At 52.1% G+C, this 27,010-nt stretch overlaps 14 protein-coding genes across 14 annotated transcripts; 8 read left to right on the top strand and 6 right to left on the bottom strand.

Annotated features, from left to right (window-relative positions):
- Positions 1 to 279: 279 nt before the first annotated feature.
- N7477_008592 (uncharacterized protein) lies at positions 280 to 1,560 on the top strand (the record flags this gene model as incomplete). The annotated part of the gene is made up of 3 exons (XM_056970255.1): positions 280 to 428; positions 496 to 508; positions 574 to 1,560. The coding sequence occupies 3 exons, from the start codon at positions 280 to 282 to the stop codon at positions 1,558 to 1,560; spliced, it is 1,149 nt and encodes a 382-aa protein (XP_056820287.1).
- A 246-nt stretch (positions 1,561 to 1,806) lies between these two features.
- On the bottom strand, positions 1,807 to 2,436 carry N7477_008591 (mitochondrial 37S ribosomal protein bS21m; the record flags this gene model as incomplete). Its single annotated transcript, XM_056970254.1, has 1 exon — positions 1,807 to 2,436. One exon carries the CDS (start codon positions 2,434 to 2,436, stop codon positions 1,807 to 1,809), a length of 630 nt encoding a protein of 209 aa, XP_056820286.1.
- A 285-nt stretch (positions 2,437 to 2,721) lies between these two features.
- N7477_008590 (phosphatase YCH1) lies at positions 2,722 to 3,212 on the top strand (the record flags this gene model as incomplete). The annotated part of the gene is made up of 2 exons (XM_056970253.1): positions 2,722 to 2,836; positions 2,899 to 3,212. The coding sequence occupies 2 exons, from the start codon at positions 2,722 to 2,724 to the stop codon at positions 3,210 to 3,212; spliced, it is 429 nt and encodes a 142-aa protein (XP_056820285.1).
- A 244-nt stretch (positions 3,213 to 3,456) lies between these two features.
- N7477_008589 (uncharacterized protein) lies at positions 3,457 to 4,905 on the bottom strand (the record flags this gene model as incomplete). The annotated part of the gene is made up of 3 exons (XM_056970252.1): positions 3,457 to 4,355; positions 4,412 to 4,616; positions 4,678 to 4,905. The coding sequence occupies 3 exons, from the start codon at positions 4,903 to 4,905 to the stop codon at positions 3,457 to 3,459; spliced, it is 1,332 nt and encodes a 443-aa protein (XP_056820284.1).
- A 685-nt stretch (positions 4,906 to 5,590) lies between these two features.
- Positions 5,591 to 6,418, top strand: N7477_008588 (uncharacterized protein; the record flags this gene model as incomplete). The annotated part of the gene is made up of 2 exons (XM_056970251.1): positions 5,591 to 5,922; positions 6,040 to 6,418. 2 exons carry the CDS (start codon positions 5,591 to 5,593, stop codon positions 6,416 to 6,418), a joined length of 711 nt encoding a protein of 236 aa, XP_056820283.1.
- Positions 6,419 to 7,270: 852 nt separating this feature from the next.
- N7477_008587 (uncharacterized protein) lies at positions 7,271 to 9,491 on the top strand (the record flags this gene model as incomplete). The annotated part of the gene is made up of 2 exons (XM_056970250.1): positions 7,271 to 8,833; positions 8,886 to 9,491. 2 exons carry the CDS (start codon positions 7,271 to 7,273, stop codon positions 9,489 to 9,491), a joined length of 2,169 nt encoding a protein of 722 aa, XP_056820282.1.
- A 260-nt stretch (positions 9,492 to 9,751) lies between these two features.
- N7477_008586 (uncharacterized protein) lies at positions 9,752 to 11,236 on the bottom strand (the record flags this gene model as incomplete). Its single annotated transcript, XM_056970249.1, has 1 exon — positions 9,752 to 11,236. The coding sequence occupies one exon, from the start codon at positions 11,234 to 11,236 to the stop codon at positions 9,752 to 9,754; it is 1,485 nt and encodes a 494-aa protein (XP_056820281.1).
- Positions 11,237 to 11,832: 596 nt separating this feature from the next.
- N7477_008585 (copper chaperone CCS1) lies at positions 11,833 to 12,450 on the top strand (the record flags this gene model as incomplete). The annotated part of the gene is made up of 1 exon (XM_056970248.1): positions 11,833 to 12,450. The coding sequence occupies one exon, from the start codon at positions 11,833 to 11,835 to the stop codon at positions 12,448 to 12,450; it is 618 nt and encodes a 205-aa protein (XP_056820280.1).
- Positions 12,451 to 13,633: 1,183 nt separating this feature from the next.
- On the top strand, positions 13,634 to 13,981 carry N7477_008584 (uncharacterized protein; the record flags this gene model as incomplete). Its single annotated transcript, XM_056970247.1, has 1 exon — positions 13,634 to 13,981. The coding sequence occupies one exon, from the start codon at positions 13,634 to 13,636 to the stop codon at positions 13,979 to 13,981; it is 348 nt and encodes a 115-aa protein (XP_056820279.1).
- Positions 13,982 to 14,042: 61 nt separating this feature from the next.
- On the bottom strand, positions 14,043 to 14,872 carry N7477_008583 (uncharacterized protein; the record flags this gene model as incomplete). The annotated part of the gene is made up of 3 exons (XM_056970246.1): positions 14,043 to 14,400; positions 14,452 to 14,550; positions 14,625 to 14,872. The coding sequence occupies 3 exons, from the start codon at positions 14,870 to 14,872 to the stop codon at positions 14,043 to 14,045; spliced, it is 705 nt and encodes a 234-aa protein (XP_056820278.1).
- A 2,905-nt stretch (positions 14,873 to 17,777) lies between these two features.
- On the top strand, positions 17,778 to 19,668 carry N7477_008582 (putative PB1 domain protein; the record flags this gene model as incomplete). The annotated part of the gene is made up of 5 exons (XM_056970245.1): positions 17,778 to 17,792; positions 17,845 to 17,994; positions 18,047 to 18,382; positions 18,432 to 19,574; positions 19,639 to 19,668. 5 exons carry the CDS (start codon positions 17,778 to 17,780, stop codon positions 19,666 to 19,668), a joined length of 1,674 nt encoding a protein of 557 aa, XP_056820277.1.
- A 277-nt stretch (positions 19,669 to 19,945) lies between these two features.
- On the top strand, positions 19,946 to 21,197 carry N7477_008581 (uncharacterized protein; the record flags this gene model as incomplete). The annotated part of the gene is made up of 3 exons (XM_056970244.1): positions 19,946 to 20,065; positions 20,123 to 20,844; positions 20,957 to 21,197. 3 exons carry the CDS (start codon positions 19,946 to 19,948, stop codon positions 21,195 to 21,197), a joined length of 1,083 nt encoding a protein of 360 aa, XP_056820276.1.
- Positions 21,198 to 21,551: 354 nt separating this feature from the next.
- Positions 21,552 to 22,893, bottom strand: N7477_008580 (aspartate aminotransferase; the record flags this gene model as incomplete). Its single annotated transcript, XM_056970243.1, has 4 exons — positions 21,552 to 21,644; positions 21,693 to 22,535; positions 22,602 to 22,733; positions 22,789 to 22,893. 4 exons carry the CDS (start codon positions 22,891 to 22,893, stop codon positions 21,552 to 21,554), a joined length of 1,173 nt encoding a protein of 390 aa, XP_056820275.1.
- A 1,769-nt stretch (positions 22,894 to 24,662) lies between these two features.
- Positions 24,663 to 26,386, bottom strand: N7477_008579 (RING-H2 finger protein; the record flags this gene model as incomplete). The annotated part of the gene is made up of 5 exons (XM_056970242.1): positions 24,663 to 25,062; positions 25,119 to 25,650; positions 25,704 to 26,103; positions 26,158 to 26,299; positions 26,352 to 26,386. 5 exons carry the CDS (start codon positions 26,384 to 26,386, stop codon positions 24,663 to 24,665), a joined length of 1,509 nt encoding a protein of 502 aa, XP_056820274.1.
- Positions 26,387 to 27,010: the final 624 nt, after the last annotated feature.

Below are 27,010 nucleotides of genomic sequence, written 5' to 3'. Positions count from 1 at the left end.
TGTGTTGTTTATTCTGGCACAACTTAAAATACTTACTGTTCATCATAAGGATTTGATCCGTAAAACTTTTCATATGGGCCTGACTGACTTGTAGAGTAAACAATGGTGGTTGCGAAATTGCGCATTTATGACACAAGTTGATCGAGTAGAAGGGCTCCGAGACCGAGTCCGCGGCACGCAAACACCTCCGTGTCTTCTCCGCGTCTCCTTCTACCAACAACCCAACGCGGGGGATAACACTTAGCCCTGAAATCCGCGAGCATGTCGCCTTCACACTTAATGGCACGATCACCCACGACCGCGACACTGCTCTCCCTCGCATGCGCGCTTTTGCCGGCAGCTGCAGTCGCGGAAAGGATCAGTGGCAACAGCGGGGTGGGATACACTCTTGGAGAAGACATTCCAGTATCCTGTCTCAATCGGACAGTGTGAGTCTCTTCTAAACGCGTCTCCGTGTAAAAGGAGAGCAATTGCTAATCAAAGCCTCGCGTACAGTGAAGGAGAACATGTATGCGCCTTGAACTCCTGAACACTCCTAGTCTCTAAGTCCACCAATTAATCAAAGCAAAATAGATCACAGATGACCTGGGAAAGCTACAATATATCCCCTTCGCAACATGCAATGAGACTTCTCGCCCCCTCGCCCTCCACTACGGCGTCTCCGAAACAATTACTTGCACGATCCCCTCCCTCTCCGACTCCCTCTACCACCTCTATGAATTCTACGTGCACTCCGACGTCCCAATGACCTGCCGCATCCCCACAGCGCCCTTATCAAGCACCACAAGAGCAGACAAAGAGTCCGAATCTGGCGAAGTCGACTCGCTCGCGGCGCTGAAAGAAGACGGCCCGCCCTTCACCCCAGTCACCGTCGCGCTGCAAGGAACACTACAGCTCAGCCACTTACACATCTGGACGGATATGAATATGCTCATGCACAATATGGCTTCCGATCCTGCGGCACAGGAACTGCAGCCTAAACGAGCTCAGACGGGGCAGCCAGGGTATGCGGTTGCTGGCACGGCGTACTCTACTCCCGAGTTCGAGGCTACTGTTAAGGGCCTTGCCCTTGATAATGACGAGGAGGCCGTTGCTCTTGCGCAGGCTGCGCGCGAGCCTTGGACTACTGGACATGGTACCAAAGTTGTGCGTGGTGAGCCACTGACCTTTTCTTTCCATGTTGCTTGGGTTGAAGGTGGTGCTGGTATTGGGTGGCCGGAAAGGCCTACGTCTGGCTCATTTCTGAGTGCTGTTGCTACCGGGGCGAGTCGAAGCTCGAGCTCTGGAGGCTTCTTCTCGAAACTGTTTTTCTTCATCATGGCTGCTTCCGTTGGCGCTCTCGCTGCGCTGTACTGGGAGCGCAATGGCGGTCGTCTGCGTGGTCGCTCTGGCTGGCAAGGTGATGGTATCTTGGGCGTGTCCTCTTCCCGGGGCAAAGGGCCCGGCGTGACGTTTGGTAACGGTGGGCGTATCAACGGCTACGGCGGATACTCTGCGGCTTCCAATGGCGCGGGAACAGGCGGCGGGGGATATGGATTCCCTACTGGAAAAAGGGATTGACAAAATTGATATAACGCCGTTTATTTCAGTGTATAGGATAGCCATGAACAGTGCATCCGTACATGACTGTCATATTCAAATTGGATTTAAGGAAAAAGGAGATCCAATGCATTCCATATCTAATGCAAACAGCAGAATCGAAAAAGTAGTTTCACAAATAGTTGTACAAGCCAGACAAATTCGTCCTATCAGCGAATATAGCAGCGAATCGTCCAGTCCGCGCGATATATACACCCTCCATGCAAATCACCATCCCTGCGCCTGCATGCGCTGGATCTTCTTCACGGTCTCCTGGAAAGAGAAGCGGAAAAGCTTCCTCCAACGCTCCCGTCGCTGCTGCTTCCGCACCATACCCTTGCGCACGTGGAACTTTTGTTGGAAGGATTGCTGCTTGATCTTGTTCGCGTTGACAACCATGTTTAAGTTGCGAATAGCAGCACCGAGGTCAACGCCACGCTCGGGCTCTACGTGAACCTGACGACCCAGGGTAGGGCCGAGCTTCAACTCCGTTTTGCGGCTCGCCAGCTGGGCGGACTGTTCTTTGAAGCCCAATCCTCGCGACAAAGAGCTGTTTACTCGGCCCTGACCTTTTCCAGCGGCGTGCTCTGTTTTGGTCCGGGTGCCAAGGTTCAGCTTGTTCAGAATGTCGTCAAAGTCGGAGCCGGAGCTGGTTGGTTTCGACATGGATTTCTCCGCGTTGGGTGTTGTGGCCGGAGTAGCAGCTTCTGTGGGTGTTTGAGAGGAGGTATGTTGTGATGAGGAGTCTGAGGAGTTGTGTCGGATTGTGGTTGGGAAGAAGCGCTGAGGTTGCTGGCGCGTGAGCAAGAATGCGGACGGCCTGGCGCGGAGGCCACGGGCCAGGAGGCGGGTGTCCATGTTTTCAGAGCAGTCAGGTCAGGCTGACGAGTCCGATTGAGAGGATCGAGCAATTGCTCTTTGGGTAGAAAATAGTGTGGAGTGGGATACTGGTTCGTCGATCTGGAAGTTCAAGACTCGGGGAAAATCATTTGCAAGGGGAATTCCACGTCACGTGCACGACGATAGGTTCACTACGAAACAAACGAACTCCATGCCTTTTCTCGCTACATGGTCTTGTCCTTGGTCACTCGTCAAATACTTCGAAAGCGAACAATAACTCGACAACTCGCTTTACCTAACAAAATGTCAACCATCTCGATCGCGACGCTGTCGCAGATAAGCCGCGATACCCTTGCCGCTTTACTCTCCGCCGAGACCCCCGCCAACAAACTCGCAATTATTGATGTCCGTGACTCTGGTGAGTAAAGATATCATATTTTCAGCATTCGGCTTGATACAAATTTTTAACCCTGTATATAGACCACATTGGAGGTCACATCCGCTCCTCCACTTGGGTCCCGAGCTCCAGCCTGGATGTCCGTATGCCTGAGCTTATCCGCACTTTAAAGGACACCGAGAAGGTTGTTTTTCACTGCGCTCTCAGCCAGCAGCGCGGCCCCTCTGCTGCACTTCGGTATGCGCGTGAGCGTGAACAAGTCTACGGCCCGGAAGAATTCAAGAGGCAGGAGATCTTTGTGCTGGAGGGTGGTTTCGTGAAGTGGCAGGAGAAATATGGTCCTGATCAGAAGCTGACCGAGGCTTTCGCTGCTGATATCTGGCAAGAGGGATACTAAGTGCATTTTGGAGGATTTACTTGATGGCGGTTGGCTCTGTGAATAGCCATACTTTATGAGACATGAGACGATGAGATACCACATAGATAGCCATTGAAATGCTCTCCTTTCTGAGCGTGCCTGGTGCGACGGGCACGAGAATGAGTTCCGAAAAGCCCGTATTCAAAAATGATCCTTCATTGCTCGAAATGCTTTGTCAAGTGCTCTATAAATATTGTACAGAATTTATACATCCAAGCTGACCCTAGTTGACCTGAACACTTCCACCAAATCCAACAGGGCGTCTCTTCCCACCATTCTCAGGCACAATAGCCAAGACCTTGTAGATTTGGCCCATGGAACCACCACTCTTCTCAACCAAGCGCTTCCAACCGGTCTCCAAGGTCTTTCTGCTCTCATCGTCCTTGGCCGCACGGATCAGTTGTTCCATGCGCTCGGTAATACCCAGAGCCGTAAGGAAATCCCCTTGCTCGACAGGTCCATGAACCTCAACGCCGTCACTGCCCTCAATGGCTGCCTCGGCCAGAGAAGTAAAATCGACGTCTGCGCTGACGTCAACCTGACCAGGTGCCGAGAGAGCAGGGACAATCTTATGGCCTTGGATCCCACGTAGAGAGTTGATGGGAATGGTAGACATAGTACCGTAGTCCATGATCAAAGCTGCGCCAGAAGGTGTTGTCTTCTTGGGTGTAGAGGGAGGAGTAGAGGAAGCCTTCTTAGAGGGCGCAGGAGCGGCATCACCACCGATACGACGGGCAAAATCGGCGGCGTAGATTCGGCTTTCGGGACTCACTTCAATAGTTGCCCCAGGCTGGTTTTTCAAGGCCTTGTAACGGTGCGAAATCTCAGGAATCACGAGTGAAGATGGGGTCGAGGCATTGGCCTTGGTCAGTTGGAATTCGGGCTCTCCTTCGATATTCTCGTCGATAGCCTTGGGGTTCAAAGTAACAAGAAGCTCGCGCCATTGCGGGGCATTGGCAGATTTGAGTGGGACGTGCAGTTTTTGAGGCCCAGTCGGAGTCATGATCTCCTTGGGCGCATCTGGCACTTCGTTCTCGGGTGATGGGGGAACCGATTCGAAGGCGTGAATTGGGAGTGCATCGAAGAACTCATGTGCGAAGATGAAGGGCGTTTTGCCTTCCTCTGTGATTTTTCTTAGTGAGACTTCACGATTACACGAGGCTGAACTGGCAACTAACCATGGGGCAGTAGACGAATATCCTCAACCCAAACGACCGGCACGTCAAAGTACTTGCATTTACTTCGGTGCCCAATGTCCGTCTCCTCCATCACAGCATCCTCTCCACAAAGAGTTCGCTTCTGCACCTCTCTGAGTGTAGCACTGGCCTCAACGAGATAAATCGCCTCAATACTCGAAGAGAACATTTTGAAATTCCGGAATGTCTGTTCCATCGCAACCCAGATTAGCCGCAGTAATACTTGAGACTTAGCAACCGCAACTTACACGCAGCATATCATCCATCAAAGTTCCTTTACCAGGCCCAACTTCCATAAGTTGCACACCACTCTTCTTCCGGCCCTGGGACATCCACTCCGCAATAGTCCAGATGCCAACCAGCTCGCCAAAGACCTGGGAGATTTCAGGCGATGTGACAAAGTCACCGTGTTTGCCGAAAACGTTGGTTCGAGAAGTATAGTATCCGTCCTCTGGGGCTGTCAGGACCTGGCGCATGAAGGCAGCGATTGGCACCGGGCCTGTGACCTAGATGGATGAGGGTCGTTAGTGGTTGATGCGAGTCGCTGCTGAAATGTGCACACCTTCATCGCACTAGCCAAAGTGCGGGCTAATGGTGTGGTCCATTTCCTTTGGTCGAATGCCTCTGTTGTTGATGAGTTCCATCGCCGAGGGTATGTGGTGAATGTCGAGTTGCGAGACCTGCGGAGGGTATACGATGCCGCGCGCCGCGCCGCGGTATTCATTTCGCGGAGACCCTGCTTTCCCGTGATCTGCTGTGAGAGGAGACTGTATGTGACAAGTGCTTAAAATGACGTCTGCAGACCCAATTGATTCTCGAGAAAGACGCACTTGATAGCTGCTTCTCCAATTCTGCGGATCTCCGCAAAAGCTCCGGTCCACGTGATCTTATCCTTATCAACAGTTATGAAGCATTCCAAAATGGGTCGATTTGGGTTACTCGATATTCATACATCTCATCAGGTAGGGTACACAAGGGAAGATAGAATAGAATACATGGGATCAATTTGATTGCCTTTTCACTTTCTAGTTATCCTTGTTGGAGAAGCTCCATTTACCGCTGGCGTCTCCGTCGCTGTTGATTCTTCTGTGCCGGGGCATCCACCATCATCTGGTCGCTATAGAATCCTGAACTCTTTGTTTGGCTGCTCAAGATGTCTCCATGATCGCTGGCTCCATAGCTGCCGTCCTGAACGCCTGGTTCCGCGTGGCGAGTCCGTCGTTGACGATCTGCCTGTTCTCGGAGTTTGCTATAGGAATTCGCTTGGGTATGCAAATTGGCTCCAGCCCCATTGGGCTTGAGTGTCATGGACAAAATCCTGCCATCGGCCTGAGACTTATTTTAGCAAACTTGTACCATTCACCGGCTACGGCACAATCTTACCTTCTGGTTGTGGAAATTTGCGACCGCGTTCTCCGCCGTCCACTTGTCTTGGAAGGCAAACTCGGCCGTGACATTTGGGCTTTGCCCAGTGACTCGGCAACTGAGCATTGGTCCTGTGGTAGGCTCCAGCGCGGACTGAATGTCTGCGGCTGTTGTTCCGGGGGCAAAGTTGCTTCCAACCACCACGAACGGACCTGAGGCACCCTTAATGGACAGGCCGCCACTAGGTTGTCGGATGGTCGCCTGGGCATTCCCAGACTCAAGCGCACTCAGAAGACGTTCGGCATTGTGCTGCTTCTTATTTGCGGGGTTGCGCGCGTGCGCGCAGATGCGACTGTGGCGGTAGCTGGGTTAGGATTGGGCTTATTGGTGTGGTTCGGACGCGAAGAGGTCGAAGCGGAGCGCTACATGACAAGGAGGAAATTGTCAGAGATTCTTCGTCTTCATGCGTCCGAGATCTGGGACGATGGGTCTGAATATACCTTAGGCAAACCGATCCGGCTGGCCAAGCTCCCGGGTTTCGCGGTCGGTGTCTTGCTCACCGCTCCAGGCCCTGGTGCACTTGCGCGTCGATCCTTCTTATTTCTGTTCTTTCCCAAGAGTTGACTGGCCAGCTGCTCATGTTGCTTCTTCTGGCGATCTGATAGCGCAAAGAGTTAGAACGCGGGTAAAAGACGAATCGGAGGTGGCTTTACCAGATTTAATGATGTCATCGAATGAGATGGATGAAGATGGCTTAGTTTTCGCCATTGTGTAAGGATGAGGGGCAAGAAGGGCCGGAAGGTGAGATTAGATGGAAGTGAGGATCGAAGGGAGGCGGAGAAAAGAAGCTCAGCGCAGCTCCATGTGGAGCCGCGATCTGCGCCTCTTGCGGCAAACATGTTTGTCCCCAGTTGAATCTTTAACCTCTTGATCTCAAAGCATCTGATCATCATATCGCATCTTACAATGTGGAATTTGCTATTTTGACTGTTTTTGCCCAAATAACATTTTCTTTTCCGACGACAACTTTGGTAAGTATTGGGGGCCAGAACGGAGCAGTCGCGCCTGGGCTGTATCGCAGTAAATGCTTCAGGAGAAGACAGCACTTTCTATATTGGGAACAAGTTGTATATCTTTCTTTAGCTTGACTCTAATTGCAACCATTGTAATACTTCTTCTTTCTCGGATACATCTGCATCCGTATCCTGCATCTTCTTGAATACTACGAGCTGCATTCTTGATTCACCCATTAATTCCATCTACGCCAGCTTGTGCACAGCTTTTTGGCATACAGAATGAACCCAGGCAAGCCTCACCAAGAGATACCACGGCTGAGTGATGACTCGCACGAATATGCTCGACGTAGATCCAATTTCTCCCTTTCGTTCGCACTTCGTTCGCCCAAGAACAGAGCCAGGTGATGCTACCAAACTGATACCTACGTATTTACTAACAAATCCACGCAGTGTGCTCAGTATGAATACATCAGAGCCAACATGTCAAGAAAGAATTCATTATCCCGTTTACAACCCAGGCGATCCTCGTCACAACCCTTCAAGGCGTCGTCACGACTCCCAGAATTCATCAGCAGACTCCCAGAAGCAAGCACGTTGGGTTCAAGACCTCCAGAGACGCTCCATTCACAAGGTCCGATCGGGATTGCTGTCTTTACGAGAGGGACTACTCCGCCTGTCGAGTTGGCATGATGGTGATATTGATGATACTGGTTCTAGGCTTGTGCCTCTGCAAAGTCATGACACAGAAGGCAGGAATCGAGCTTATGGGGTTTCAGGTATCTCCGATGCCAGCACCCAAGAGGATATGAACTTTGGAGTTGGTATGTACCGCATGAACTCTCCCTGGCCCACACATTACTGTGGGCCAGGTTCCAACAGATCGACTCATGTCGCCTCCTCACTGGGATTACCGAATGTGTCTGTACCAGACCTTCGGGTGAGCAGTGGACCGCTCCATCCAGATTCCCTATCATTACGCCATGTGAGCCTCACATCCAACGACCCGCCTCCGTACTCCGCAAGCTACGAGAGACCATTTGCCGATGGTGATGCAGACGTGCGAACGGATCAGGAGAGGCCGTTCGTGGACACAGAACAAAGTTTTGATGGAGTTTCCAGTGAAATTATGGATCAATCTGACGGGTCTAGTTGGGAAACAATTTCATCTGGTGAGGCAAGCGCTAGTTCAATGAATGGAGATGTCTCTGGGGCTCGTGCATCGGGTGGAAACAGCACACCTGCAGAACGGCCTCAAGCAGCAGTGACCCCTCCAGAAATACCAGCAAATGCGGAACGATCTAAGACTGACAGTCCAGATCTGTCTCGCAAGGGAACCAGGTCGGACGATTCTTTGATGATTGAAGATACCATGGATAGCTCCACGAGGTCGTTTAAACCTCCAGATCCGGGTGCGCCAAGTAGTTTCGGTCCAAGCAAATTTGATCACCCACTGGCCAAGATAAGAGAGTCGGAAGCTTTGGTAACACAGGAGCACTTGAGTGTTGACCGGAGAAAAAGTGAGGAGGCTACCGCGTCTGCCATTGCTATGTCAAGGAAGTGCTCTGCGAACGTTGTAAAGATTGCTTTCCCTGGTGTATACCACGCCTTACTCGAGCAGTGGACGAGAGAGACCCGTAATCTCATGAAGAACAGTGCTGGGATTGAAGGTATTTCAACCTCTTCTCACATCCCCGACTCAGCGGCAGAGCAGGATCAGCAAGATCTGGATTACCACGAGTTGCCCTGGAGCTGTGAGAACCGCGCTCACGGACTACCGTCCAATACATCTACCAGCCATAGAACTTGGGATCTTAGTGAGGCTTTCTCATCCGGGGAACAAAATTTGGCAACCATCGAGGATATCTGGGTTCACGCAGGACTCTCTTCGCGCTTGAGAACTTCCAGACCTGCCAGAACTGCCAACTTGACCCGAAGTTCATCAACAGCCCACGCTCATCCACCTGCAGAGATGCCAGAACTTGATACACGTCATTCTTTCGGCCTTCATATTGCCCAGAGAAGCGTAAGTATTCCAAAAATACAACACAAACTGGAAGTTGACTGACATCTATCAGGAACCCGGCAAGAAGACCCCGTCTGATGACCAAGGCCATCAAGACGACCCACATCAATCCTTGAATCAACAACCTTCACAGCAAGCATCCCAACAGGCTTCCATCGGTGAGCCATATACATCTCTTCCTGCACTTGTCTCAAGTGGCCCTCTGGGGTCTCCTTTTGATCAATCGGAATGCTCGTCAGTGTGGACCATGGGCAGCTCTCTCTCTCCAGGTGCCACATCCGGAACATGCATCTCCGCCTCTCCATGGTCACCGATGGATTCTCCTATCGACGAGGAGGTTCTCCTCTCGAACAACATTTGGCGCGATGAATATTACATGGCTGATGGCAAGACGAGCAACTACTACCATGGTCGAGGTGACCAGCCTACCAAAAGAATATGGAGGCAGCGTCTCACGGATGACGGCAGCATACACAGTGGACCTGGGTTGGACCGCACTCCCTCCAGCAGACTCCATGTGTCCGAGCTGATGGCCCCAATGGCTCTCCCGCAACCCTGTGCATCACTGCCGGACCGGCCATGCCTCGAAAGGGGCGGCACAGACCAGCCACAGGAGAACTCATCTGAACATCAGGCACAGACACGTCACCTTGAATGAGAGAACGCACCTGCAATGCTCTCTATATTGTCGCTCTTTCAAGTCATTCTTGCTTTGAGGTGACGGCGATCACGGATAAAAACCAAGCTCGGTCTGTCGCTATCCTATTTCATTGCTAGCTGTGTATCTTTAGACTGCGACGATGGAATATCTTCGCGTTAGCCATTCATTCGTTCTCTGAAGAAGATATCAAACTCCATGCTAAATGATGATGATGATGTATGTCTTAATATCTCGTAGTCTGTATCTGTCGTGCCAAACTATCCCAGACGCAGTGCGAAGCCAGCACCCGTCTCCCCGGAGTCTCCTCCCGGGGCTCCTCCAAACACACTCGCAAAGTCCAGCTCGGGTGCTTCCTGGCCCCGTTTTGGAGCTTCGGGTGTGTAGTTGCGTCTCCGTTTCTCCAGTCCTGCTTTAGAAGGGTAGGTCGGGAACATCTCTTTGGGCTTCGGGCGTGGATCTTCCTTGAAATAGGCATGTGTCAGACACTGTTGTGCGGTCGGGCGCATGGCGGGGTTCAAGGCCAATAAACTGGACAATAGGCTCAACCCTGCATTAGTCAAGTACGGGAATCTGGAACGAGGCAACATGGGAGGGTTCCCAGCCGGCGAATTTGAGGTAGAAGGTATCTTTAGTGATTTGGCATTTGGCAGAGAGCGGAAGCCCGGCCAGATCTGCTGATTCGGAGGACCCGTCAAGGCAAAAATCTTGGACACCTGGTCAACTTCATTCTTGCCTTGTAGCAGAGGTTCCTTGGTAAGAAGTTCACCAAAGATACACCCGATGCTCCACATGTCAATCTCCGGACCGTACTTGTCGGCACCTAGCAGTAGCTCCGGTGACCGATACCATAGTGTCACGACGAGTTGGGTCAGCTTGGGCGGTGGGTCTCCGTAGTACCGAGCCATGCCGAAATCAGCGAGCTTGATCTCGCCGCGATTGTTCATGAGGAGATTTGATGTCTTGAGATCGCGGTGCATGATCCATTGCGAGTGGAGGAACTCAAGGCCGCCCACGACCTGTAAAAGAAGTGTTTTGATCTCCGAGGGAAGGAATGGCTCGCGCATATCGTCAAGGAGTGTTTTAAGGTCGTGCTCGAGGAAATCCATTACTAGGTAGACACTGTTCAGAGATCTGGTTAGCTGCCGATTCATCCAATGCAATGCACCGGTCGAGGGAACCCACTCGTCCATCTTGTTCCCCATGACCACTTCTCGTAGATAAACAACGTTTGGATGCCGAGCCTCCAGGAGGGTTTGAATCTCCCGCAGACCAGTGACCGGGAACCCGTCCGGCGAATTCTCGATCTTCAATTTCTTCAGCGCGACCACCTCGCCCGTTGTGATATCCTTGGCCCGAGAAACCCATCCGTACGAGCCTTCCTCAATATGATTCAATCTCTCGAAGTTGTCCACATGCCTGCAATTTCCCCATTCGCGCACAGGGAACCGCAGCAAGCTCGACCGCTTCTTCTCCCCCTTTTGCGCGTCGTTCTGTGGGATATCACCAGCACCAGGAGCCTCGGGGTCATTTGAGAGTCTGCGGCGCTTTTTCGGGGGTCCTGATTCCCCATTGGGTCCCTGGGCGCCATCGGCAGAATGGGCCGTCGGTTGAGCTTTGCTGGCTTCGAGCTGGCGCTGCTTCTCGGCTTTGGCGCGTTTCTTTTCTTCCTTTTCGCGCTTGCGTTGCGCGACAATGGCCTCGGTTTCTGGGTCGTCGTCTGCCCAGCGCGACTTTGCAGACATTGTGGCTCGCGGATGGAGGATGAAAGGTTGAGGGTGCGGAATGACGTTTGGCTCTGGGGAACAAACGGGCCGAAGTGCACCTCCGATTTGAAATCCAAATGGGTCCCCGCCAATTTCGTAGAACTTGCAACTGAAATGATCTTATAACATATCGCTCGGTTTCTCTCTTGATCCCTGGCTTTGTGCATACTCTATAGTTTTCTACCTGATTCCCTCTATTCCCAGTTTGACTGTTGCCGGCATCGGATCTACAACCCCCGCCATGATTGAGCCATTCCAGGTCGGTATTCGGCCCTCGGTCTGTCTCCTTGAAAGTGCTTACTGACGCGTTTCTGTCTCTGCAGACTACCTTCTCGGTCCCTATGACCTGTGATGGATGTGTGAAGGACGTCTCCAGCGCCCTGTACAAGCTTGATGGTATGCGCCGCCCTCAGGATACGATCCAGCTGCATCTCCCCACAACAACCCTCTGACAGCGAAACCTCTCCGTACAGGAATCAGCAATGTGGACGCCAACCTCAAGGACCAACTTATATTTATCGAAGGCACCGCGCCCCCGAGTTCTATCGTGACCGCCATCCAGGACACCGGCCGCGATGCGATCCTACGCGGGAGTGGCAACACAAACGGTAATGAAACCCGGTTCTTGTCCTCGGAGCCTCATTTGTATTGACTATCTTGCAGGCTCGGCCGTGTGCATCCTTGAAACACACAATTCCGTGGTCCCCAACAAGATCCGTGGCCTTGCACGCATGGTCGAGGTCTCCAAGAACATGACCTTGGTCGACCTGACCGTCAATGGCATGGCTCCAGGCAAGTACTGGGCCACCGTCCGTGAAACCGGTGATATCTCACAGGGTGCCGCGTCTGCCGGCGGTATCTGGGACTCTTTGAAGAATAAGGTCTTGGGTTCGAATGGTGCCCCGCCTGTGGAGAAAGAGCCGCGGGGGGTCTTTGGCTCGGTGGATGTTGATGAGAAGGGTCGGGGTAGCGTGTTCATGGACCGACCTGTTGCTATTTGGGAGTTGATCGGGCGAAGTATGGTGCTCTCTAAGTCAAAAGAGGGACCTTTTAAGCGCGATGATGAGCATACCCTTGTGGGTGTCATTGCGCGTAGCGCGGGTGTGTGGGATAATGACAAGATGGTTTGCTCATGCTCTGGTAAGAATGTTTGGCAGGAGAGACAGGAGCAGGTCAGCCAGGGTATGGTTTGAGAAAACCCCTTGACCTTATCTAGTATGGATTATGTGAGTCGTGACTTATATTTGAGATATGCATGCTTGAAGACCCAGCATCATCCAAAATGCATGGGAACTAACGGGCAGGAGTTTTTGTGGAGCAGTAGATATGAGTGAATCTTGACAGACTATTAGCTATTGGAATTGATCGAAACCTCGGGGTGAGGGGCTTGCATCGATTTACCAGTCCCTGTGATTGAACTATTCATAGGTCCTACGCCGGATACTGGCAAAAGTTCTGCAGGAAGAATACCCCGTACAACCAAGGAAGCATCGCACGATGCAGTGCTCGGTGATCGACGCAGGGAGCAACGGGCGAATTGCACCTTCGGTAGTGGGGCTTGATCTACTGACAGTTCAACTCGGCATTTTGCCTCCTTGTTCTTCAATCCTGTCTCAGGGCCCAGACCGTACTCCCAAACCACGTGCTTTGAGCTTGACCCCCGGAAATTAAACGAAAATAAACGAAACTCAACTTTGCAGCTTGCGCAAGTCTGTGCTGAAGAGCTGGGTCTAGATCAGTGACTAAGAGGATCACGTGGGGCCGCCTCAAAGTATTTCATTTCCCCGCGACTTCTATGGCTTCAAACTATCGTTGGACCTGGGTCCTTGACGATAATCAACGATGCTAGCTCCGAACCTCCAGCTCAACCCTCCACTGCCGAATGCCCGCGTAGAGAAAACGCCCACATATCGCCCGGAAGAAGTCCCCTCCTGCGGAGGTCATGGGACATATGAGATCCTCGAGGTAACTCGGTTCCTGGAACACCATGGGATTGAATGTTGCCTCGTCGGTGTTTCCGCGTTGATATTCTACGGTGCTGGACGTGTCCGCAATGTAAGGTGTCTTTATCAAGAGCTAGGCTGAAATTGCGAAGCTGACGGGCTGCAGGACTGGGAACTTTGTGTCCCCACCAAGAAAGTCGGCGACGCTGTGTCATTACTCAACTCTGGATCTTTATCCGACAAAGTACACCCTATACCTCCACATCCGATCCCTCAGCCTTCTTCATTACACTACACATACCACCGATTCAAGGGGAGGGGCATCCACTTCTACTTCCTCATTGTTCCCTCACATGACGCCCACATCCCATGCGGTCCCTTCCGCATTCAACGGAGCTTGAATGGACTGCCCTACCCGACATTGCCAGTCCTGATGCAGAGTTTCCTGGACATGAACAACGATGTGGCACTTTGTGACTGCATCGACGGTTCCAATGTCTCAGAGCAATGGGGGTATGAGAACCTAGACCTCGACGGATCCAACGATCTCGAGTGGACAAAACGCATGAACGACAAAGCTACACAAGCCGCTAAAGGGAAAGGATGGCTCTTTATTCATTACTTCCCAACACAAACCATCAGCCGTCGGGAGAAGTGGCAAAACCGAGTCCGGAGCAAGAAGGGCCGACTCGGATGGACTACACCTCAAGATCTCTTCGAGACACGCTTCCGTTTGAAAGGCTCCCCGGACCCATGGACCCAGAAACTCATATCATGCTGAGTCATGACTCATGTGCAATACTTACATTCCATTCACGATTAGATGTTTTCATGAATATACGTCAAACCCCAAGCAGTGTTTTCATATTTTCAACCTGCTCTGGGAAGGTCACATATGCCGTGGCATAATGTTTCCAAAAGTACCTTCGCTGTTCTAAGTCGTAGTAGTCTCGTAGACTGGGTATCTGAGTCGCATATGTTGAGAATAAGAATTCCAGATCCAAAAAGTCGTTGCTGCCTTCTCCACCACGCCGGGAGAACGCATCGAGCTTCGCGTAAATCTGGAAGAAGAGCCCGAGCACCAGAACGGGTGATCCCTGCGGGGTCGGCCATACAGGCATAATGGATTCCCTCGAGGATCCAAGATCAACAGGTGTGCCAAGGTTCCCTTGCTCTAAATGATTAGCACTATCGTCGCTGCTATAAAAAAAAAGAAGGAGACTCACCGCTGATCACCACATCCATACTAACCGCCAAGTCAGGAATGTGGGGAAGTCCTGATCAAATGTACGCCCGACATCAATAAAGACCTGAACCGAAGTATTGCCGTGTATCGCCGGAAAATGTAGTCTGGAGCACGTTAAAAGTACGCCCTCTCCGTGCAAAATTGAACAGTGCATTCGAATAAAAGAGAAAGCAGGTACCGGGATTGTGCCATGAGAATCTCCCTCAGGTGATCCATGGTAGTCTTTACGGAGATGTCAATATCCCTCGTCGTACGGCTTCCGCCCCTTAAATAGACGGCCCATCCGCCGATGAAAGCATACGTGATCTGGTGATCTTCCAAAAGAGTCGCTATGAATCTACCAGCGAGACCGAGCTGCATGATCTCGGCCGTGTTGGACGGATAATATAGCTCCGCGAAACGATCGGTATTATAGATCTCGGCCATCGTGGGCGATCATTTGAAGGAGAAACCATTTGCGATGGCGCATGAATGAATCTGTTGATTCGGGAGAGTTGGTGAAGATGGTAAAGGGGTAAGGGGGCTGTTGTTGTGCTCGGACATTTTAAGGAGGGGAGGCGACTCAGGTAGTGCCGGTGCTTGCGCACTTGGCGACATCCCTGTCAATGGACCGAGTGTAGATGTTGATGCGAGAAAAATTAGTGAATGTGACTATAATGCTTTTATCACTTTTTTTGTTCATCTTTTGAACTTTTCCAATAGTCTCGTTGTGCATCATCTACCTCCACTGGCAAAATATATCTTGACCAGAGCTTCCCCGCAATGTCGTTTGCTTCCGAGGAAGTTCCGGAATATCAATATGCTTTCGCCATAGTGAATTCAGACTTTACAGAATTCACAGAGAACGAAATGTGAGCTAAATTGACTCACCAGCAACCACTCAATTCTACTGACTACCTGACATGTACGTTCCCGTTCGTTCATCCTCTGATTCCACATTCATTGAGACTATGGTCTGGCGTCTTCGATCCGGGTCGATACTTCTCGGAAGAATAGCGAATATAAGTAGATGGAAGCCGGCATACCATGCAGCACTCAGTACGGCCGGCTTTGTGGTAACAATTTCCGAGATCAATTGGACTCTGGCCGACACCTGGGATGTATTGAAGCGGCATCTTCGGTGATGAGGATTGGAATGCCCTGTGTGATCCAAAATGAGCAGAAGATAGAAGTTGAGAATGGCTCATAACGGAGAATTTGAGGGATCAGCTAGCGAACTGTAGTGTAGGTCCAATCTTAGATGCAAGGTTCTGTGTATTCTCAATCGGCATGCATTGACGCAGCGTCTTCGCAGACGATTAGGAGGGCAGGCCAGCCCCTTCGAAATCTTGGATCAAGTCTGCTATGGATCCGTCTGTAAAGATGCTCATGGTAGAGGAAGGTGTCTGCAATGTACTTGCACTGGTCCTGATGGAAAGTGATCCAGTCAGCTGTTAATTGGAAGATGGGGGCACAAGACTCATTATCACGACATTGAAGGCAACAAAACTCTTTCAGGACGTCTTGGATATACACGAAGTTGCTCAGTTCACTTCAATATGCGACCATGATATTTGCTCCGTGATAACTCAGGAGGCGGTACCCAGGTTCCAGCCCATGAACTAAAGGTCCTGGAAATCACTTCCGTCAGTACCACCGCTCTCTGACTCCTGGATGTTCCAAATTTAGTCATGTTCATTGGGCCCCGGAGCGAAGATCCAGAAAGAGCTCTTTCCCGTCCCATGATCAAACCAAAGGGCCGGATTTCTCGTGTCTTCGCTCCCAGTCATCGAAAGCGAGAGTCAACTATGCGTCCGACCCCAACCTCTCCCTAAGTCACCGACGCTATCACAACAAGATTTCTCTAGACGGAAGATGATGTCCAATCGCATCTTCAACGGCACAAACGCACGGACGACGCCTCATCAAGGAACCACTTGGCGGCATAGCATGATGGTATGCTGACCTGCACGAGATTGACTTTGTAGATCGACTATGGCAAGGATGCTCACTATGAGCGTCAGATTTCGTCCTTTGGGGGGGTCTCCATCTAAATATAAACAGTCGCTACCAGATTTGCCCCTGTCCATAGCGGAGCTGTTGCGAGATTAGACCAATGTGGGCTTATTCCAATCTCGGATTCACAGGTACGTTTGCTCACAGGCATCATTGCGCGCATCTGGCGGGCCAGAGATATACATCCACCCCCCAGTGACCCCACTCTTCTTTCATCTTGCTCTACCTTGGGATGTGTGGCATTGATCCAGAATGAGAATGATAGACGATCGTGGTCCAATATCGGTACTCTCATTAGAGCACTGCAAGCGCCGTGGCGAGACAAAGGGCCAATAGCAAGCGCTCCCGGCACCTGGGCCAGGAGGCCAATATTCTGTATAGTCTGGGTGTTCCCCCGCACCATCGCACGTTGGTCCATGGATGCTCACCGCGGCCCGTTCGTCGAACCAACCAATCCTCTTATCTTCGATGGGTCTGGGATGGAGCCCGAGCAATCATGCAAGAGATGGCCGGCCAATGTAATTTTCCCCTACCACTCTTCAAGCGGTGTGACAAGGGGATTCCCGACCACAAAGCAGAGAAGAAATTCATGAGCGTTCAGGGGAGATATACCAGAGACACGATAATCATCGGCCATGCAGGACGAAAAGCGCCCACTCACAGACGCCGGCGAAGGACATCTGGGATGGGGCGTTTTGATTGATCGCATCGTGCATAAATGGTGCAGATGCAATGCAAGTTATTTTTGGGCCGTCACCCCCCTCGGCGCTTCGTCGTTTTTCCCCGTTGATTCGGGCCCCCCTCTGCATGCTTGGCTTGCACTTCATCTCTTCCTCTTTTCCCATCTCTCCGATCCTAGCCTCGGCGACTGCCACTCGGGCCCTTGCACCGTGATCGGAGGTCTCGATTGCCGGTTCCTTGTCAGCCGGCGGGCATCGAGTGATTCTATAATTACATTTCGCCCTGATCGATTTTACCCCTCGGACGGCACCAAGCGATGGTATAGCTCCAAGTACCAAAGTTCCAAGATCCAAGTTCCCAAGTTCCCAAGTCCACAGTATCGCTCGTATCGCATCCGCCACCAATTCGCCCCGCCACTCAGTTCCTGCCTTGGCGGGACCCGGGGATCTACCCATCACATCGGACTGGACCCTGTGCAATTGCTGTCGCTTATAATACCATCGACTTTCCCGGTCCCATTCTCCGCGTGACTTTCCGACTTCCTCCAGGTCTGGAATCCTTGTGCCTGGGTGGCCTGAGTGGAAGCTGTCTTGAATCACTTCCTTTCGGTTAGCCCATTAGGCACAGGGGATACCACAGTATTGCATGGGGCACGATGTCACTCAAGCAGGTGAGAATCTAGACAGGCCGCCTCCGGGCAACAGATCTAATTCTCCTTCTAGGAAATCGAAACGTGGGTCCACGCGTTGGATGCCTATGACAACCAGGAATTTGAAGAGGCATTACGACAGTTTGACCAAATCGCCGATACCTCGAAGATCCTTTTCAATTGTGGCGTGATATATGCAACCCTCGGCGAGCATGATAAAGCAGTATGTGTCATTTCAAACCAATCGACCACGCATGCGACTCACTTCAACTTAGGTGGAATGTTATCAGCGAGCTGTCGGCTTGGATCGGTACCTCGCCATTGCGTACTTCCAGCAGGGCGTCTCGAATTTCCTGCTGGGTGATTTCGAAGAAGCCTTGGCTAATTTCAACGACACTTTACTGTATCTCCGAGGGAATACATCAATTGACTATGAGCAGCTCGGTCTCAAGTTTCGGCTGTACTCCTGCGAGGTGCTGTTCAACCGTGGTCTCTGCTACGTCTACCTCCGACAGATGGGCCCTGGAATGCAAGACTTGGAGTACGCAGGAAAGGAGAAGGTCACGACAGATCATGATGTGATCGATGATGCCATACGTGAGAATGCAGAGGTACATCTCGAAAATCTGGAATATCAGAGCCTCGCTAATGAACAGTCAGGGATACACCGTGTTCTCCATCCCGGTGGGTGTCTTGTATCGTCCCAATGCCGCCAAAGTCAAAAATCTCAAAACCAAGGATTACCTGGGCAAGGCCAGACTCATTGCTGCAGCTGATCGCACACAAGGAGCAGACTCTCAATGGAAACCCATGGTTATGGATAAAATAGCTCTCGATGATCGCGAAGGGATATCCTTTGCCGCTACCAACCTGGTCCACAAGAACTTGAGCAGCCGCACTCGTCAACAATCAGAACCACCATTGAACCGCAACGTGTTCCCACCCACCCCGCCACCAGATGACCGATCAACATACGGATCCACCGCAGGAGGATCATCACACCACCGATCATCATCTCTCCGAGCAGCCCGGCCACCTCGACTAGATCTAGACCGAACAGGGGCGGGCTTGGATCGTCGATCGGGACAGGAAGAGAATGGGCATTCAGCTCTAGAGAAACCACGAATCGGCACCACACGAACTGCATCCGAGCCCCGAGGACCAGCTCTAAGGCATCAGAATATGCGAGGCTTTGCCCAAGATCCTGGTCGAGGACACTGGTCTCGCGACTCGGGAGGTCACCGACGCAATCTCAGTGACACCAGTTGTGTGACAGACCCCAACCTCCCCCAGACAGAACCTTTCAATACATATGCAAGCCCCCAAAGCTTCTCGAACGCAGGCTGGGGCCGTGGAGGCCGACACCAGCCACCACAATTCATTGACGAAGAAGAGGAGTACGGCAGCGACGTGTGCGACGGTGAGCCTCTAAATGATGGTGGTTTCGAGATAATCGTAACCGCTCCAGGAGGGCCCGGGTCGTCCCCGTCACAACAAAGACGTACGCGATCACCGGCGCGATTTTCACGACGCGCCAATTCACGAAGACCTGAAGTCCGACGTTTCCGCACAAAGGTGCATGCTCCAGATGACATTCGGTATATTATGATCGGACCGACGGTGGTATTTCCCGAATTTGAGAATCGAATTCGAGAGAAGTTCGGCTTCCAGTGTCCGTTGAAGATGAAGGTGCAGGATGACGGCGATATGATTACTATGGTGGACCAAGAGGATCTGGATTTGCTGCTCAGCTCGGCCCGAGAGGTTGCTCGGAGGGAAGGGAGTGAGATGGGCAAGATGGAGGTGAGTTTGTTCTGCCATGTGCTGTCTACATTCTCCTTGAGATCGTGCTAATGGTTATACATAGGTCTGGGTGGAAGAGCGGTCCATGATCTAGGTCTTCGGTATTTGGTTTCTTGGGCATTGTGAATAGCATTTGGATTTGATTATACCCTTTTGGATTAGCATGGAACTACAATGAATATTATATCTATAGACCTGACATCGCATGAAACTCGAAAATATGTAGTATCAACCAATCCTATAGTAAAGGGTGTCCCCCAGAGCCAACCAATTGCGGTGACGACTGTTGACGGCTCCACCCTCCACGTCCAACTCCATGTCCAAACTCCGCTTGGACACATCTTCACATCTTCCCTCAACAACCCAACACAATGACCGACCTCACGCCCACGCTCAATCAACTCCTCTCCGCCAAGAATGGCCCCCAGATTCCCGCCTCCCGCCCGTCCCCCGATATCGCCGACGAGTTTCTAAAAGAGGCATATCGCATCGTCAGTGCCCAACATTGAAACACTCTCAAGACCCCAAGCTAAAAGAAATCCCCCCAGAACTCGCACATCAGCTCCCTCGTAAAATACCTCCAAAGCATCCGTCACGCCTACCTAAGCACCACCCCGCAACGGCGCGCTCAACACCCAAATCGCGAGCACCAACCCTCCCAAAGCCACCTCACCGACCCAGAACGCGACTCCATCGACTCCTCATCCGCGCTCCTCCTCCGCGACCTCGCAGCCTCGATCTCAAACCTCTCCTCCGCCGAATCCCTCCGCCAATCCACCGAATCGCAGGTCCTGCGCAAGAAATACGGACACAGCGCCGCGGGCGAACTCCTCTGGCGCTGGGCTGGCGGTGCAGGGATCGGCGAAGAAGACAAAGGTAAATCCGAGGAACAGGTTTCAGCGGAGGAGCGCGCGAAGATAATGGCGACTGTGCGCTCGGGCGTGCTTTGGTTCTTGCGGACGGGGTTAGAGGGCGCGGCGAGTGTGCAGCGGGAGATGGTTGAGAAGAGAATTGAGCGGGTTCGAGAAAGAGAGAAGAGTGTTTTGTATAAGAATGCAGGGTCCCAGGCTAAAGTGTCGGCTTCGAATGCTGGGGACCAGTTTGGGGCTCAGAAGACGAGCTCTGCTTTCTCGACGCCCGACGCGGTGGCTTTGAGTGAGGCCGATTCGAGACAGATCGAGGCGCAGCTTTCGCCGGAACAGTTGCAGCTTTTCGCGGAGGAGAATGATTCCATGCTTAGACATTATCAGGATACGCTTGGGAAAGTACAGTATGTTTTTTTTTCTTTTCTTTCGTCGTTTCCTTGTTCTTGTCTTTGTTTTTGTTTCTTGTCTCGAAGAGAAGGCGAGGGGGGGTTTTTTTTTTTACTGACGGAGTGCTAGGAACGCTGAGAAATCACTCATTGAGATCTCGTCGCTGCAGGAGACTCTCGTTACACATCTGGCTACGCAAGAGGAATATATCTCACAGCTTGTTAGTGATGTTGATACGACTCAGACGAATGTGGGACGGGGCAATCGCGAGCTCAAACGAGCGACGGAGCGCAAGAGTACGGCACAGGCGGTGTTCTGGGGAACGGTGGGATTGTGTACGACGCTTGTGGTGTGGGATTTGATCTTTTGATTGCATTTCAGCGCATTGGTTTTATACGGTGCGAGGATTGTATATGCATACCCATTTCCATCTCCTTTCTCAAGTGGGCGTTTCTCCAATAATCTACGAAAGCATATATTGGATGGAAAGTATCGAGGAAATATCAAATAATATAGAGTATCACTGAAAAACCCTAATGATTGGTCTACCCGTAGATCTACATGTCACGCAAAGCCCCGGACCCACCGAGGTCAGGTAAAGTCGAACCGGCAAACAATGGGTAATTTCCATCAGTCCTGGGAAGGTGTAAAAAAAAAAAAGAAGCAGAAAGAAAAAAGGAAAGAAAAGAAACGCCAATCCGGATTGTCTAAAAAAAACCCCTGACTATGCTTCGCGGATGACGGAATCGACAGCCTCGGCGAAATAGTCGATGTTATTTGTGTTCAGGCCTGCCATGGAAATACGGCCGTTCTTGGTCTGTAGCAATTAGCATTTGTACCGAGAGGGATACTAAGGGGAACTCACCATGTAGACATGCCACTTTGACCGTAGCGTCATCACTTGCTTCTCGTTCAGACCCGTAAAGCTGAACATGCCGATCTGGCTGGTAATATGATCCCAATTACCAGGTGTACCCTTCGCAATCAACCGCTCACGCAGACGACGACGCATCTCCTGGATGCGACCACTCATCGTACGGAGATCCTCCTCCCACTGCGCAAAGAGCGCAGGGTCATTAAGAACCTTGCTAGCAATGCGGGCACCATAAGCAGGCGGGTTAGAGATCTCTGAACGCTGCAGGATAGCCAGCTGGCTCGCAATGTTTGCATTCGCAGAGGAAGCGTCGGCGCCAGGGGCAGAGACGAAGTGGAAAGCACCGGTGCGCTCGCCGTAGAGACCAAAGTTCTTGGCGAAGGACTGGGCGACGCAGAGCTCGAAGCCCTGCTCGACAAAGTAGCGGATGGCCCATGAGTCGCGGACGAGATCGCCGGATGCGAAGCCTTGGTAGGCGGTGTCGAAGAAGGGGAAGTGGTGGTGTTCGCGCATGACCGCGGCAATCTGCTTCCACTGGTCCTGGGTGGGGTCGACGCCGGTGGGGTTATGGGCACAGGCGTGCAGGAGGATGACGGAGCCGTTGGGCGCTGCCTGCAGCGCTTGCAGCATACCATCGAAGTCGAGGCCCTTGGTCGTGGGGGAGAAGTAAGGGTAGTCGGCGAGCTTGAGGCCGACGTTGGTAAAGATCTGCTTGTGATTGGCCCATGTGGGATTGGAGAGGTAGATGGAGGGCTTCTGAGGGTGGAACTTGGAGAGGAAGAGGCCGCCTAGGTGGCACGCGCCGGTTCCCGAGATGGTTTGCAAGGTACAGATCTAAGAGGCGGGTGAGATCAGTCAGTGGTGTGCGCCTTTGCTTATGGGCTGCTCGCATCGACATACTCGTTTCTCGCGGATGGCGGGGCTATCAGCGCCGACGATGAGCTTTTGTGCTGCGGAGGTAAACTCGGCCAAACCGCCGATGGAGAGATACTCGTGGTTCAAGGATGGGTCGTTGTGAATGGCGTCATCGGCCTAGAGGGCTGTGAGCAGGGCGCAATTGATCTCAAAAAGGCACGAGAGACCATACCTTCTTGACGACGGGCAAGATCCAGGGCTTCGCATTGTTGTCGCGATAGGCACCGATACCCAGATCGACCTTTTTATCGGACGGATCTTCACGGTAGGCTTTCATTAACCCGAAGAGAGGATCTTCAGGGCGGCCGCGACGTTGGCCGCGGTAAAGACGGAAGAATTGGAAGCACCCATGATGTGATTGTTGATGGATGAAAGACGGTCGCGCGCCGAAGAGGGGAAGGGGAGTTTTGAAGCTGCCGGGTCATGTTGACTTGTTTCTTTCCCCGGAATCTGGCGAAACCTTGCTGCTTGCGTTCACCGGATGGAGGAATGAGGGGGTGGAGACCGGTTAAATCAGGTCACCGTTTTAAAGCGAGAGAGTCCGGCAGTAACAAGTAACCAAGCAATGAGTAACAAAAAGAAAAGGTAATGGAGTATCGGGGTAAATGAGTAAACGAAGTTCGGGCATTCGCATTCGTACGGTCTTTGCTATTATATAACGTTACGACTTCCTCGGAAGCAATCCACGAGCCGAGGAACTCCCGTCAACACCATAAAGTGGAGTTCACATGCGGTTCTCGCATGTGCGTCTCCAGGATAATGAATATTGACCCTTCAAGAGGTAGCGGTCACAAGGTCCAAGTCCTGAGATACGAAGAGATACATACCGATTACATGGTCTCAATGACTCCAACTCCCGGGTAATGCCCAAAAATGCCCCTCGGTGAAACAAATTCTCGACGCCGACAGGGCCACCCGCGCCGCAGAAGCATCAAATGTGTCATACCACGCCGAACAAAAAAGGCGCAAAGTGGGCCCTTCTGGAATGGTCTGATTTTGTGCAACTTGCACTAACTCCTCTCGCCCTAGCCCTGTCGTGGGCTATTCTCTCACCCTGCGGAGCCGCGTTTTCCCCCTCTGATCGTCTTTGAGGATCGAGTCTCCCCCCCCATGAGGAGAACAGGAGACTCCAAACTCCACCTTCCATGCCCTGATGCCCTATGCCCTAAACGAAGAATTAGGAGTAGACACTCGCCCATAAAAAGGTAGATCCTGGGACTCCACAGGAAAAAGTAACATAAGCAACAATAATCATAATAATAGTAAAACGGAAATACTCCGACCATCGGGCATTGCCCCGAGATTTCATGATGTTAGGGCGGTCTTCCGCACGGCGCTCCGGGTCTCTGGTCTTAAAATTTCCGTCTTTGGGTCCTCACTTGGGCACCGTCTCCACCCAGGCCAAAGGCACCCCGATTCTCCACTCGAGGTCGCGTTTTCCCCCACGTCTGCCAAGAAGTTGATCGTCACTGGGGCCCCATAGGCGTTGTAATTTCCCGGCTGGAGTTGCCCCATCTTATCCATGTCGAATTTTAAAGTCTGGAAGATCTTAATTGCCCGGTCATCCTGGAATAATAGCGACGCCCCGGAATTGAGTTTGCGAGGGATGAGATCCTGCTTATGGGGACGTGATCTTGAGCATGTATAGATCTCGGAGGTGATCTCTCTCTCTCTCTCTCTCTCGCTCTTGTGGTGGAGAGTTGTCTGGTCAGTTCAGCAATGAAGTATATATTTGATTCGCGGTGGGATGTACAGCACCCTATATCTCAATATACATGGCGTATATGCAAGAATGGAAGAAAAAGAAGAAGAAATCACAAGAATGCAAAGGAATGGCTCTTTGCCTCCAAGTCTCATAAACGCCGTGGTGTGCCATAAACCCCCTCTTTCCAAATCATCGAAAATCACCAACGCCAAAGGGACGTAGAGAAGGAAAAAAAAAGGGGGAGAGAAAAAGGAAATAAAAAAAAAAAGCTCTTCATCAATAATCACATAAAAATTCGTTTCGCAAATTCCAGATTCACGATAAGGGAGGTTTTTCATCAATCATGTCGACTCCGGGGCCATATGCGCCGGGGCCGGGACGGTCGGGGTCGTGGTACCGCTCTCGCCGGGGCTGGTGTTCTCGACGCCGTGCGCACGCGTGCGAATGCGGAAGCGTTCGCGGAGACGGGTGGCGAGGCGGGTGCGACTGGGACGAGACGCTTCATCGGTCGGCTGATCTTGATTGGCTTCGCGCACGCGGCGCAGGGCGACGAGGCGCTCTTCAACGCTGGCGTGGTGCATACGCCGAGCGTTCAGGTAGCCGGTGAATCGGTGACCGTGGCGGCCTTGGGATCCGTCGGCCGCGGTGCCCTCGGCTGCGGTTTCTTCGGCGTGTTCGCCAATTTCACCTTCTGGATGTTCTCCGTTTTCTCCTTCCTTGGCTGGGTTGAGGTCGATACGGCTGGAGATGGGGGTTAGGAGGGAATTGGTTGGATATCAAAGAAGGTGGGAACGTACCAGAGAGGACATGTGCCCGACACATTCATCAACCACGGATCGACACACTCGGGGTGGAATTGGTGGTTACAAGGGAGTACACGCAGGTCCTGGCCCTTGATAAAGTCGTCGGTACAAATGGGACATGAGAAGTTACCCGCTTCGGTTACGTCAGTCCGGGGTCCAGGAGCCGGGGTCAGTCGGTCATCTGGCTGGTTCGTGGTCTCCATCTCGGTCTCATGGGGAATTGTTTGGCCGGCCACGTTCTCTTGAGAGTTGGTCGGGGAATGTTCATGGTTGGGGTCATTCGAATGGGCCATCTCGACATCTCGCTTGGCGGCGTCAACACCATCGTTCTCATTGAATTTAACGATTGGTATCGTTTCGAGCATGGCACGTGCAATGCCTCTCGCTCGACTTTGTCGTGGCCGACCGACAGATCGGCGAGGGCCGTATCGCTCAGGATGGCGATGGGCACGGACAGCGCCCGTGATGATAATACCCAAGAACAATGCGGTGATGATACCCGTGATGGTGTACAGGATGATCATCGCTGTGACATCATGTTAGTCAATATCCCCAGATAAATTGAAAAAGAAGACGGACCAGTGTTTGGACCGTTACCGGTGCCTCCGCCTGGGTCGGCGGTGCCGGGGTAGCCGGTTGAATTGATGGTTGACATGGCGATGATGTTCACAGTCTTGTTGGGAGAGTTGAAGGTCTCTTGCAGTGCGGTAATGGTCGTCGAATTGTAGCCGATCAGTGTAAAGACGTAGCGAAAAGACTCGGCGGAAGCATCAGTCGAAAGATTGCAATGGGTGGCCGAGTCACTGTAGAGGATGACGGCTGCAGGATCCTGGCCGACAACGTAGTCGAGCGTCTGGCCGGCGTCTAAATTCCCGGTGTAAAACGAAGGATCGCACGGAATGCAGGCAATCTGCGAACTCTGCAATCCAAAGGGATTGGCAGATGTCACTTGTTTGACGGTGCCCGAGATATCAAAGTCCTACAAGCGGAATTAGCGGGCGGGAGCCAGTGAGTGTCCACAAGCCATCCAGACCTTTTGCTGGGCGTCCGTCAGCTGGAGAAGAGATTGGGTAAGCGGGGCAAGCTGCTGGCCGTCAAGGTGGCTGGCACCCCAGATACGGAAGTCGGGGGGAAGTAGATAGGGAATTATTCGAGGGCACCACTTGAGTATCCGCCTGGACAGCGATGAGGCAGAAGAAGATAGGAAGAAGCCTCATAGCCACGTACGGGAACGGGCGGATGTGCGTGGGGTGGACACACATTCGAAAGAAGACGTGGAGCATAGAGCGTGAGAGAGCGGAGGTGGAGTTGCATAAAAAGGTCCGGAAACAGGGAAAAGAGGGGAGAGCTAAGACCGATCATAGTATGGATCCCCGTGGAGATGGAGCAGATCCAAGCGATCATGACGATATGGGTTCTACACTCCCACTTTGGAAGTTCAGGCGGGTGGCTATGGGACCCGAGATCGGCTCCAGACACGACACATTACCTACTCTAGGATAGAGCTCTAGAGAAAACATCATCCACGCAGTCATGAATCCATCACTTGACCGCGGGGGAGAGATCGAACCGGGGATCCACCTGGCCGAGGTCCGCCTTGGTTGGTCTCACTCGACCTCGTTCTCGTATCATCCGTGTTTTGACTCTTTATGGACCTTCACAGCCCGGGGCTGTACCGGGCTGAAGGTATGTCTCTTATAGGCATGCCGTGCCCTCTTCCACGACCTAGGCATAGATCTCCTTCTTGACTCGAGCGGTCTTGCAGATCGCCAGCCCCGCAGGAACAGTGAAAACTTTGACACATTGGATCGACAAGCCCGATCCCCCCCTCCCTTTTTTTTTGCTTCTAAAGAACACGAGTGTCGATTGATCAAGTTCCCAAGGCG

Source organism: Penicillium maclennaniae, assembly GCF_028827695.1.
Source record: "Penicillium maclennaniae strain IBT 15551 chromosome Unknown utg000007l:1.0-4884863.0:1.0-4888362.0, whole genome shotgun sequence".
In the NCBI taxonomy this organism is placed as follows: domain Eukaryota; kingdom Fungi; phylum Ascomycota; class Eurotiomycetes; order Eurotiales; family Aspergillaceae; genus Penicillium; species Penicillium maclennaniae.
Note: the sequence above shows the minus strand (reverse complement) of the source record. Positions and strands in the feature narration are given on the sequence as shown.